This window comes from Lepisosteus platostomus, chromosome 24, assembly GCF_059453375.1.
Source record: "Lepisosteus platostomus isolate fLepPlt1 chromosome 24, fLepPlt1.hap1, whole genome shotgun sequence".
NCBI lineage: Eukaryota > Metazoa > Chordata > Actinopteri > Semionotiformes > Lepisosteidae > Lepisosteus > Lepisosteus platostomus.
Window position 1 is genome coordinate 10,741,008 of NC_142634.1, and position 13,096 is coordinate 10,754,103.

General features: G+C 42.5%; 3 protein-coding genes across 3 annotated transcripts; all 3 read right to left on the reverse strand.

Annotated features, from left to right (window-relative positions):
- Positions 1-239: 239 nt before the first annotated feature.
- LOC148641631 (hydroxycarboxylic acid receptor 2-like) lies at positions 240-3,295 on the reverse strand. Its single transcript, XM_088618044.1, has one exon. The coding sequence runs from the start codon at positions 3,138-3,140 to the stop codon at positions 2,154-2,156; it is 987 nt and encodes a 328-aa protein (XP_088474170.1). The 5' UTR covers positions 3,141-3,295; the 3' UTR covers positions 240-2,153.
- A 2,186-nt stretch (positions 3,296-5,481) lies between these two features.
- LOC148641632 (hydroxycarboxylic acid receptor 2-like) lies at positions 5,482-7,788 on the reverse strand. The gene has a single exon (XM_088618331.1). The coding sequence runs from the start codon at positions 7,674-7,676 to the stop codon at positions 6,699-6,701; it is 978 nt and encodes a 325-aa protein (XP_088474457.1). The 5' UTR covers positions 7,677-7,788; the 3' UTR covers positions 5,482-6,698.
- Positions 7,789-10,736: 2,948 nt separating this feature from the next.
- On the reverse strand, positions 10,737-12,836 carry LOC148641633 (hydroxycarboxylic acid receptor 2-like). Its single transcript, XM_088617853.1, has 2 exons — positions 11,854-12,836; positions 10,737-11,646 (listed from the first exon to the last, which is right to left on the reverse strand). Exons 1-2 carry the CDS (start codon positions 12,817-12,819, stop codon positions 11,599-11,601), a joined length of 1,014 nt encoding a protein of 337 aa, XP_088473979.1. The 5' UTR covers positions 12,820-12,836; the 3' UTR covers positions 10,737-11,598.
- Positions 12,837-13,096: the final 260 nt, after the last annotated feature.

Below are 13,096 nucleotides of genomic sequence, written 5' to 3' on the forward strand. Positions count from 1 at the left end.
TTAATTTATCGTTAAATTTTCAATTGAAACTGGACTGGCACTAGATCAGGTGTTACAGTTTTAAGTCTACCATGCTGTATTTACCTCTCTGCTCTTTGTACTAGAAGTTCAATTCTGTAGTGTATGTTTAATTTGCATTTGACACTAAATAATGAACAAGCCACAATGTTTAATGCTTTTTTGGTGTGGTTTTGTATATCAATTTGTTGTAAAAGCCATTATATTCACAAAATCATACATGTTATAGAGGTAGTTTTATTTGACAGAATCTGCATGTACACTTTTGTAACATTCACAACATTTTTAGTCATGTTGTACCTGTATTCAGGTAGATGCTACTTTTCATGAGATAAGAGAAATAACTACAAACACAGAAGAAAAAAAATGTGGAAACCAACACTCAGCACATAACAATCTACAATAGACATTTTTGTAAGTAAATTCAGCTGTTTGCCTAATCAGTGCTACAGTTCCCTTTAAACAAATGCATAGCTAAACAGTGCTGTGTAAAATACCATCATGCTGCTTCTGTTCTAATAACTACAGTACAGTAAATATCACAGTCATCTGGTTTGCCAGATTTCATACTTAATTGAGATTTCAAAGCACAATAATAGGGTTATCTGTGACTAATGATCCAGCCTTTGCTTTAACGTTTTTGTTTTCTTAAAATCGCACACGTTTGAGAGGTTTAAAAGGCTTTATTGAGTGGAAATTTATATAGTATTGAGTTGCCCTCTTGTTACTGTGCAGTTAGTTTTAACACTTTGTTGTAATCTGGAATGAATTTTAGAAATTCCTTCAGTGGTGGTGAAGAACCACCATCTGCAAACAATGTGGGGAAAAAGATGATTTATTATTTATTTTACATATTCAGTTCATACTTTATAATATTTAATGTGTAGTTTTATGCATTACACAGTATAACATGATTGTTCATTATACAATTGATAAGCAGGCTGGGGACAATCAGACAAATCGGTTACTTTGATAACATTTCATGACGTACTAGTGGTCTTTCAACTTATTTTTACAGAAACCTACACAACTCCACTGTCATGCATCTGTAAGTTAGGCTCCAGCAGAAACCAGCTAGATCTATTGATGTAAGACTACATAACAACATCCCATATACAGAGCCCTAGGTGATTCCCACAGCCTAATTGCTAAAGGGACATAATTAATGCTCATGGTGTTTTTTATCCAGTTAAACAACCTCCACCCATTTTTTTTGCCTTTTTACTATCCGTTTATATTCAGTTCAAAGCACCCTAGTCCACTGGGACAAGTGTTTTCTTTTAGGTCTGGAACTGCAGCTTAAATTTGGACACTTCTTAACTGTTTTCCATTTTCTAGTTTACCAATGCTGTTATATCATTTCATACGAAAAGTTTACAGCTTCTAATAATGTCATCAGCTGTTTGTAAATGAGCTTTGCTGAATTTTGATGCAAGAAATAGGTTTGTAATTGATGATAATCACCTGAGCCATTAGACATGAGTACCAGAAAGACTGATGCAGTTTTATATGTACACATCTGTTACATTTCCACCAAAGGACATTACTGTCACTCATTTCAAAGTGCTTCACCTTTATTTGCAGCATATATTAAGCTTCAATAATGTTTCTTGCCTTCTGTATATCTTGCAATCAGAATCAGTTATCCCCCATTTTATTTCATAAAAAGTAAACGTTGGTTCTTGTAGCTCAACTTGTTTTCTTCACTTAATGCTTTAAAGATTGCGTGACTGCAATGTCTATCTCAGATTCGGAACAGACTTTAAATTCTGGTTTCTTTTTTTCTTGCCAAGTTTAAACGTGCTGACACTCGGGACTCACAATCTTTCTTGTTTGTTGTTACCTTATCGTAGGGTTTTGTGTTCTAATCTTTGTTAATATTAGACCTCTGCCTTATGCAACTTGTACAGTGCTTTCTGCATTTGCAAATGTTTTTGGAACTCGGCCTGTACCATTGTCATGTTGTAAAAACAGCAGGATAAAAAACACCACATGGCCAAAGGCGTCATGTTTTAAATCACCAGAGTCAATGAAACACCTACTGTAGATATGCCAGGATTTATTTTCTTAAGGAAATTGATTTTAACGAACCGTAATCCCTGGTCTTAAACAAATCAGTATTGTATTACCTGCTCTTATATATCGCCAGTAGATGCAGTGGCGACGTTTGTGTTTTCAGGCGGCCGATGATTCTCCTCTGGCGTCTTCCTACAGAACAGCTTGTTGAACTGCTTCTGAAACAGCCCGCTGAACGAGGGGCTGGAGAAATAGTAGACCAGGGGATTGAGTACGCTGTTGAAGTAGGTGAAGCACACAGAGGTGTAAAAAGCCAGGTTGGCCTCCCTGAAGTAGCTGCAGTCCGTGTGCTTTGCCTGCAGGACCCACACGGAGATCCGAGACATGCTGCTGGGGAAGAAGCAGAAGAAGAACACCAGGGCCACGGCCAGGATGAAGTTCACCGCCCTCCTGATCTTGCCCTGGGTGTCCTTCGTCTTCGTCTTCAGCTGCAGGGTGACGCAGATGGTGCAGAAGGACACGATGACCACGGGGATGCAATACTGTATGACGTAGAAGATGTTGTGCCAGGTGGCCATGGGGTTGTTTCCCGGGCAGATGTTGAAGCTCTCGCACTGCGTGCGGTTGTTCTGCAGGAAGAAGTGGGGCTCGGTGAGGAGGTAAGCGGTCATGGACACGATGAGCACCCACAGTCCGCAGGAGACGCACAGCGCATACCGCAGGCCCAGCCGGTTGATGCGGCTCAGGGGGTGCACGATCTTCAGGTAGCGGTCCACCGCCACCGCCGTCAGGAAGAAGATGCCCGCCGCCCTGTTGGCGGCCAGCAGGAAGAGCAGAATCCGGCACAGGATGTCGCCGTACATCCAGTGCTTGCCCCGCAGGTAGTAGACGGCTCTGAAGGGGAGGCAGAAGAGCACGAGCGTGTCCGCCACCGCCAGGTGCGTGAGGTAGACGCTGTTCGGCTTCCACGTGTCCATGTGGAAGACGAACATCCACAGGGCCACCGCGTTGCCCAGCAGGCCGAACACGAACTCCAGCAGGAGCACGGGCGGCAGGACCAGGTCCAGGATGGGCTCCTCGAACGCGCAGCAGGAGACGTTCGCCATCCCAGCGATACCCTTCGGGGGCTGGCACGCCTACAGCCTCTGTCTTTGCAGGCAGCAGCTTCAGACCCTGATCTGTGCGGCTGCACCTATGTGTGCATCGCCCCGGATCTCGCCTTTTGTTCCCATGCAAATGACTTTCGAAGGGCGCCGAGGTTTTTTTTTAACCTCGTTTCACAGAATGACACCCAGATGGGAAGCTTTAGTCTCACGGGTGACTCTCAAGAGCACCTAAGGGTGTGGCTCCCTTGTTTATGTTCCATAAGCACTAGAACCAGCTGCCTGGGGAATTAGGCATATTTCTCTATGAAAAGCCATTGTACTTGATTTGAATGGAAACTAACATCCTAAGAAGGAAACCATGTTACAAATAGCGCAGGAACTATATCCTCTTGGTGTATCTTTACACCCGCTGTTCTACAGCCAGTTCTTCAGAGTGGACAGTTTATTGCACTGATAAGAAACTAATAAACATGTTTAGTGTTGGCATAAGTGCACGGTGACATTTGTGTAATTATTAACGTGCTTCACATGCTAATGAAGGCAGACTAGAGGTTTATGTGGATGAAAACTGTGGTATTCTTACTGTTTTAAAACCTTTGCCACTTTTCCCAAATGTAACTTAAGCATTCCAGCAGTTATAAAAGGTTAGTTTCTTAACTGTTTATGTTATGATTCTAATCATGTGCATATTAGTCTCTTACTAGCCCGATCAGATCTCTCAGAGCACACGGTAGTCATTTTAAAAAGCTGGACTGGACCAATGTTACATTTGCTGCTACTCTGTAAGGCCTTTTAGAAAGAGCGAGTTGCTTTCATTTTCGTGATGTTGTGATAAAATGAGAAGTCCGAAAGTCTCTTTCCTAACTTCATATGCAAATTGAGCCTGTTGGGTGTCCTAGTTGGCTGATTTTATCAATTGATTTCCCTTAGCTTACTGCATACACAATGGCTTAACTTTCTGCAGAACTGGGGTTTAGACAAGGACAGCAACCATCTTTCTTCTTCATTCTGCTGCATTCTTCAATACTCGTTACTCTTTGTTCTTCCGTTGTTTCTGTGGCCAGATAACCCAAGGTGAATTTCTAATGGTAAGAAGAGATTTAAGCACAAAAAGAACCACCTGCCAACCGCTTCCCCATTAGCTTTTTAAATTAGAAATGATCGGATGTAGAGCTACCAATAAAAGACAGATGTATACAATACTGCATTTCAAATGTACTGCTTGTGTCAAATATTTTAGCTGTTATTTGTAAAGCTCAGCCAGACAGAGGTTTGGATCAACTTGGACAAGCAATTCCAACGCCTCGGTGTACTAACACAGGGGGATCTGTCTCAGTGAGTGTGCAATGTGGCCTGAAAACAGAGCATGACTTACTGGACCAGGGCCTAGTTTGCATAGCAAAACAATTGCCTTGTAAGTAAGTGACACAGTTCGGTGTAGATTTTCTAGGTCTCTGTAAATCAGAAAAACCCAGAGAGCTGTTCAAGTAGTCCAGTTACACTATTATCAAGCGGTCTGGGTTCGTTAAAGCTGAACAGACACACCAGCTCTCCAGGACCAGGGCTGGACAGCCCTGCGCAGGGAATTGAAGCCACTCTCCTCGGCCCCGAGGCAGGCAACCCTGGTGCCTGTGTCCCGGGTTCCGGAACTGCCTTTGCATTGATCCCAGCAATTAAGGCCTTGAAGTCTTTGAGTTGGCATGGAATGAAGGCGCACAGGAGCCCTGGCGTCTCACCCCTGTTTTAGGCTGAAGCGAACAAGAATGACCCACATGAAATCACAAGAGAGGTTATTAGTAAGTGGGTTCCCTGATGACAAGCCGGAGAAGGACAGAAGGTCATCTGGCCCATTAAGCTCATTTGGTTTCTGTTAGCTGATTGATATGGGGGTCATATTCAACCAGTTCTTGAAAGAAGTCGGGTTCTTGGCCTCAACAGCAAGGCTGGTTGGCTTGTTCCAGGCACCCACAAGCCTCTCTGCAAAGACCTGCTTCCTGTTCTCAGTTCCTGGAGGTGCTTCCCTATAGTTTCCGCTTGTCTCTGGTTTGTGTTTTGCCGTTGACCTTGAAAAAGCCCAAATAGCTGTACACGTGATGCATTGTGGCGTTCGGACCCAAAACAATCGGATCTTTTTCAGGTGACACCCGCTTAACAAACCTACTCTTTTTTGAATTGCAACAATTTAAACTCTACCACCCAATGTGAGCCTTCTAACGGTAAAACACCATATTGGGCATTTTCTGCTGTTCTGTTCATTTCTAACGGTCCATCTGTAGACTGACAGCATGGAATAAAAGAGCTTACATTCCAGTACAGATCAATGAAGACAAATGAGTCTCGGTGATTTAAAAAATTCTTTTATTGAGGCTTGTTCACAATCGCTCATTTTGAGTTTTCAGTACACTGCTTTTCCCTGCTCTTGAAAACATCCTACAGCCCTTACAGTAACTAATTAAAGCGTGGATGAGGCACTTTTCAAGCATTAATTCAACACGACATCACATCAGTTCCCATTGCAGCTTCAGCCAATGAGTAACGTTGCTAAGTCCCTGAAATATTCAAATGTTAATTTTACAAGTCACAGATGCAATGCTTATCGCCGCTTGAGAGCTCAAACTTTACAAAGCGTTAACTGTGTTTACGTTTAACATTTAAAGTATCAAGCTACCATCACCCAAATCCCGCAGTTATAGAAAAGCAGCAAATGTTTTATGATTTTGATAGAATGTTTATAAACATCATTTATAGAAACATCAGCATGCAGTATATAGTAACGTAAGCTTGTGAAGGAGCAAGCAGGGTGTTAAGTAGATAGGAAAAACAGGTTTCGGTTTGGAGCATCTTCAGGAGAGAGCTGTTCATTTTGAGTTTCACAATCGGAACCTTTCTTTTGTAGCAGCCCGTGTTCCTCCTATTACTTTTTCTCAATGTTCAGCTCATCTTGGGCTCATTGTCGAAATATAACCAAGCCGGCAGTTCCTTTCTGATGACAGCCGTGTATCCTTCTGCGAGATGAACCCATTTCTCCGACTTCATTTGTGTCTTAAGAACGAACAAAACAAAAACAATATCCAAAAGCACAACAGAATAATAGCTCACGAAAGGGTAAGAGGGAAGAGCTTATATTTGCATTCTTACTTCAACAGTTCGGCGAACTTGTATCTCATATCATATTGTAGCAAAGTCACAAACAGCCCGACGGAGCCCTCAGGGGCGAGTCAGAGAGGAGGGAGAGACTTTTAATGCAGACTTTATGATTAAGACTAATAAGACGATTTATGATTGGAATCTGGGGTTTAAATCACAGACGCGGAGTGGACTTTGCCTAGGCAACTTTCACAGCGCATGAATGGATTCAATTCCAAATCAATCACATTTCAAATTCAGTTTCGAATAAAAGCGTTCAAGATCGTTTTTGTTCCTTACTTTTGCCCGTAATGATACTGAAATTCTGTGTTATTTTAATAATAATAATAATAATAATAATAATAATAATAATAATAATAATAATAATAATAATCCAAGCACAGGGCTTTCTGTGCTTGGAGTACCACAGATCTATGCTGGGGTGGTTTCGGAATCTTGAATGCGCCTTTTTCTCTCTTGAGGTCCTGGCAGAGTCAGGGGTGTCCGACGGGTGAAGACATCCTTCAGCGCCGTGCGGAAGGTCGGGCTGGAGAAGTAGAAGACCAGGGGATCCAGCATGCTGTTGAAGTAGGTGAGTGCCAGGCTGCTGTAGAACACCTGGGCGAGGATCTGGTAAGCCGGGCAGTGCCTGGCGCTCTTGACAATCATCACCGCGATCAGGGACAAGCTGCTGGGCAGAAAGCAGAAGACAAACACCACCGACACGGCCCTCACGGCCACCACGGCTCTCTTGATCTTTTCGTTGTTTTCCATGCCCCTGGTTTTGAGCTGGCCAGAGATGGAGACGGTGCAGAACAGGATGACGATGCCGGGGATGATGAACTCGCCGATGAAAAAGACGTTGTGCCAGAGGTGGGTTCCCACAAGTTCGGCGTTCAAGACGAAACTCTCGCAGAGCGTCTTGTTGTTCCTCTCTGTGGCCTTCTGTTCGAAAACGAGGTAAGACGTCAAGGCCAAGGTGAGGCCCCAGGTGAAACAGGACACCTTGACCGTGCCTCTGACGGACGCCATGTTGATGGGGTGGTGGGGGTAGACCACCCTGAAGAAGCGGTCCAGCGCTATGACTGTGAGAAACAGGATGCTGCCCGCCCGGTTCAGGGCCACCATGAAGAGCATGAGTCTGCAGCCCGGGTCCCCGAAAATCCAGTCTATGTCCTTCACGTAGTAGTGCCCTCGAAACGGCAGGCAGAAGATGAGCAGCAGGTCAGCCAGAGCCAAGTTGATCAGGTACACGGTGCTCGGTTTCCACGGCTTCATCCGGTAACAGAACATCCAGAGAGCGAGTCCATTGCCCACGCAGCCGATGATGAATTCGATGAAAAGAGTTGGCTTTAAGACGAGGGGTAACCAGTTGTTGGTGAGAATACAGTTGAAGGCAGGGCTTTCCATAGTTCATGTACATTCAGGGCTGATGTTAGAGACTGATAAGATCCTTGATGAGGAGAAGGTAATTATTGCGCTGAGACCAAACCACTTCCTCGAAAGCCTTCTACACTTGCAGTAGGAAGCGAAATGCCAGGGGTTGGAGTTTTCTCAGAAGTATGCAAAGTAAACGCTGAATGTGGGTTTTTTTTTTTTCAATTTTCAAGTTGCCGTTTTCGTCTTTTGCACAGACTTCTTCGCCTTATGCTGATGGGTGATGATGTGCTTAAATATATTGAAAATGCGGTAATTTCGTTGGAAAGAACGCTGAATAATAATTGCACGGGCTGCTAAACGTTTTGCGATATGCAATATCGAGGGCTTTCGAATGTTTTTCCCATGTTTAGAAAACAACTGGTTAATACTGAGAGATAGTATTGACCTTTTACTTGTGTTAAAATCAAAATATTTGTTGCATGAATTTTGTAATGATCAGTCGTTCAGCTCAGAAAGTGATCATTACTTATTAGTTTCTCGTTATAAAAACGTTTGATCTTCAAAGTACCCATAAACGAAACATGCGTTCTCTTTCTCAGAATACACGGTGCAAAGCTAACGATTTTGAAAGACTGTGGTTTGTAAGCAATATTTTGAAGTGTTTATGAGTCTTCAGATGATTTTAAATACCTCCATTGTCCCTCCATGTAGAGTAAAAGGATGTGATCACTGCATTATTTTCCATACTCTACATCCATTAACACACTTTACATACACAATTGGAGAACATGTTATCGGTTTTGTAGTTGTAAGTTGTTTTTCTACCCTTTATTTGGGGAGACGATCACTGAAGTTATGGTTTGGAATACAGCTTCTAATGAGAACAGGCAGAGCAGAAGAGAGTGAAATTAATCTTCACAGCAGAGAGACTCCAGAAGAACAGTTGCTCTCTTGAGACCTGATGGATCACCTGGGTCCAGAAAGGTTCTCAACAGAAAGGTTGTAAAATGAAATGCTTTACTTTTCTGCATCTTAAAAATGGTGTTATAAAAGATGCTTCACCCATGAATCTATTGCATCTTGTACTGTATATGATCTGGCGTGAAAATGTTGGCAGTCTTTTATTTATAAAAAACACACACATCTGAAAATCACCTTGCTAGTTTACAAAATTGTAGTCTTTAAAACCAGTCTGATTTATATACTAAATTGATTCTGTGGCTCAGAGTACAAGGAGTTCCAGAAAAGAAGGAAAGTCTGTGATAAAGAATGAAAGTATATTAGCTATCTTTGCTGCAAATGGATACTGTATGTGCTATGTACACACTGAAAAAGCATATTGCAAACATCAGACGAGGAACTCGAGAAGATTAATGGAGATGAGTAAGGGCAGAGTAAGGATTTTAATTTGTTTTTACAATCGTTTTCCCTTCTGTCTTTTGCAGCACATTGAAACCATATGTGTAAAAGGTTTTTTCTTAAATGGGCTCCTTCTTGTGTTCATATCTTTATCTGCCAGCCTCTTACCTAAGGAAATATCTTTTATTTTCCCAACGCATTTCAGACTAACCAAAAAGGATAATAGTAAATGGAATATTTACATTTCTCTGTTTATTTTAAGAGAGCTAAACTAAGCTGTTACGTGAAATTAGATAAGTTGATATCCTTGTTTGTAGTTTCTCTCAGGTGGTGTAAAGAAAAATAAACTGTTAATTGCCACAGTCACAGCAGTTAAAAAATGCCTATGTAGAAATATTTCTGCCCAGGATAGCACATTTGTGGCTATAAGTAAATAACTATTCAAAACTATAATAGTCACTTCCAGTTTCTCATTTGAACTGCAAATATAGGTGTGCATAGTCAATGCTTAGCAGTTTCTGTAGCAGATTTAAACTTTCAGATTATATCAGAAATGCAGATACATATACCTTGGGGCTCTCTAATACCAAATAATCTTATGGCAGTGGCTCTCGTTGATTCTGAAGTTGTGAAATTGATTTCATATTGGTAAATGACACTTTTAGTAGCTGTATGTTGTTGAAAAATATCTGCAGTGTGTGTGCTTTTGAACCTTACCTTTTTATCTGCTTGAGATGAAGACACAGCTGCATCCCCTAGTACTGCTGAAAACTGAGTTGTTCGTCTTGCTGGTGCCAAAGCATGTTGCCATGACACCAAGAATAAGAGACTTTCCAAAAAACGTTGGTATGAACCAAGGAATTTTCAAATGCCTTCTGGTCTCCCTACAGCCGGTGCATATCGTAACAGATATACATGTGTTAATGTGATTGGTTATTGAGTCTGTTAGGGAAGGTCATGTCATCCTTTTCGAATATAGATAATGTTGAATTATCCAGTGGCTGGAGGGGTGGCCTTTTGGTGTAGCAACATTCACCACTACCTAGTGAACAGTACTGTGTGGCGACCCTGAGAGATTCACAATTGAATCTTGGTCTACAGAAGAACTGTTCTACTTCCACTAACATAACAACATCCTTAGATGAAAAATCGCATTCACATTACCATGGCTGCACATTATACAATACATCCAACAGTAAAATACCACAAAATGAAACGAACAGGTATCAAGTCTCTTCTTCACTGGAGGTTCATAATATTTTCGCCAGTGAATTAACACTACAGTGTTACAGTCTGATGCCACATGATGGCGCGCGTGTTTGTGGTTTTGCAAGCGGGCTTGTGTATCTAGAGGTGTGACGAAAGTCAAAGTTTGAGACATAAATAAAACTAAAACCCGTACGTTCAAGATACATACCACATGAAAGGCTATTTCTGTACCAGTAGCCGAAATGTAATCGCAGGAAACGTCTTTGTATACTTTTTGTGTTTTTAAGATACGTTTCTCGGGCAACAACATCATAGCATACGAGTACGCTGTTTTGCTGTTTTCCAACAACGTGAAGTTGATTAAGAATAATTCCGGTGAAGTTTAAATTAAAGTAATGCTCATCACTATAAATATCCCAAATGAGGTTCAAACCCAAGTACTTATTTTATAACAGAATATACTATTATGTTTGGAAATACATTAGTACTACAATTTTTTTAAATGTGAAATTCATTTATGAGTACGGTGTAAATATATTTTTAATTAAAACCATATCTCTAAATTCAATATTTAACATAACATCTTATGTAAAATATTTATATTAGGCTGTTTTTCAGATATTGTCTTGGTAGGTATTTTGCCACAATGCATTGCTGTTATCAACAGCTTTTTTTTGCGATAACAATACAGTATATTACACGTAAAAGACATTACATGGGTTTTCCTTGTTGATGATATCCTTTCAGACTGAGGGCAATTAAGAAAGAAGGCATTTGTTTGCTCTTGCATTCTTCAGAACAGAAATGACTTAAAACTACGAAGTGAAAAGGTCACACACACAGAAAGATGAGGAATTACTCATCACACACAACCAACAAAGCGTTATACACAATTACAGGTCACTTTCGGTCGTATTATCAGATCATCCTGCTAAATCAGGACCTTTAAAACTGCTTCTGGATACATCATGAACAGCACTTCGCAGCATATGATAATATCCTTTTCAAAAAGTTGTATTTTAAAAATATGATACCATCATACATATATCAAACTATTTAGTAACATGCAATCATAAAAGTATGTAAATATGAATTCTGGACTAGGAAGATCTATGTTTCTTCTGTTTAAAATGAAGTTTTGTGCTCAAAAGGCTGATTAGATTCAGTGGTCCAGTCCTCTGATTGTTTTACCATCTTTTCAACACCAGGCTCTTCATGTTCTTCATCTTTCCTGTGAAGACTTCCTTTCACAGCAGCTCTGTATATCCTCTTGAACGTGGGGCTGGAAAAGTAGTAGACCACAGGGTCCAGCACACTGTTGAGATAGGTCAGGCTGACCGTGATGAAGAAGGCATCGTCCAGGGATTTATAGGAGTCACAGTCCTCAATGTGATGAGCCTTTTTGGCCCAGATGACCAGCCTGGTGACATTGCTGGGGAAAAAGCAGATCACAAACACCATCACCACCGCACCGACAAACCAGACGGCTCTCCTGATCTTTGAATATTTACCTGCTTGTCTGTCCTTAAACTGACAGGAAATGCTGAATGAACAGGGCAAGTAGGAGACAAAGCATCCAGCCACACGCTGTCGGAGCCCTGTAGTGTAACTAAGGTAGAGACGTAGTTGTACAAAATACCTCAGACTCATGCTGGGGTGATTTCGGAATCTTTGTTGTGCCTCTGTCCATCTTGGAGACCAGGGATCTGAAGACATCCTTCAGCGCCCTGCGGAAGGTCGGGCTGGAGAAGTAGAAGACCAGGGGATCCAGCATGCTGTTGAAGTAGGTGAGCGCCAGGCTGCTGTAGAACACCTGGGCGAGGATCTGGTAAGCCTGGCAGTGCCTGGCGCTCTTGACTATCATCACCGCGATCAGGGACAAGCTGCTGGGCAGAAAGCAGAAGACAAACACCACCGACACGGCCCTCACGGCCACCACGGCTCTCTTGATCTTTTCGTTGTTTTCCATGCCCCTGGTTTTGAGCTGGCCAGAGATGGAGACGGTGCAGAACAGGATGACGATGCTGGGGATGATGAACTCGCCGATGAAAAAGACGTTGTGCCAGAGGTGGGTTCCCACAAGTCCGGCGTTCAAGTCGAAACTCTCGCAGAGCGTCTTGTTGTTCCTCTCTGTGGCCTTCTGTTCGAAAACGAGGTAAGACGTCAAGGCCAAGGTGAGGCCCCAGGTGAAACAGGACACCTTGACCGTGCCTCTGACGGACGCCATGTTGATGGGGTGGTGGGGGTAGACCACCCTGAAGAAGCGGTCCAGCGCTATGACTGTGAGAAACAGGATGCTGCCCGCCCGGTTCAGGGCCACCATGAAGAGCATGAGTCTGCAGCCCGGGTCCCCGAAAACCCAGTCTATGTCCTTCACGTAGTAGTGCCCTCGAAACGGCAGGCAGAAGATGAGCAGCAGGTCAGCCAGAGCCAAGTTGATCAGGTACACGGTGCTCGGTTTCCACGGCTTCATCCGGTAACAGAACACCCAGAGAGCGAGTCCATTGCCCACGCAGCCGATGATGAACTCGATGAAAAGAGTTGGCTTTAAGACGAGGGGTAACCAGTTGTTGGTGAGAGTACAGTTGAAGGCAGGGCTTTCCATAGTTCCTGTACATTCAGGGCTGATGTTAGAGACTGATAAGGTCCTTGATGAGGAGAAGGTATTTATTGCGCTGAGACCAAGCCACTTCCTCAGAAATTGACCAGTCAAAGGAAATCACATGCCAAAATGTGGTCATTTTCTCGAAGTATTACTTTACTGCCTCAAGGTTGCATTGTATATTTTCCAGTTCCTGTTTCTTCTTGTGCTCAGAATTCACCATCTTATTGTTAACAGATACTGGTGGGTGACAGTTGGTGAAATCCCCTACTTAATGAAA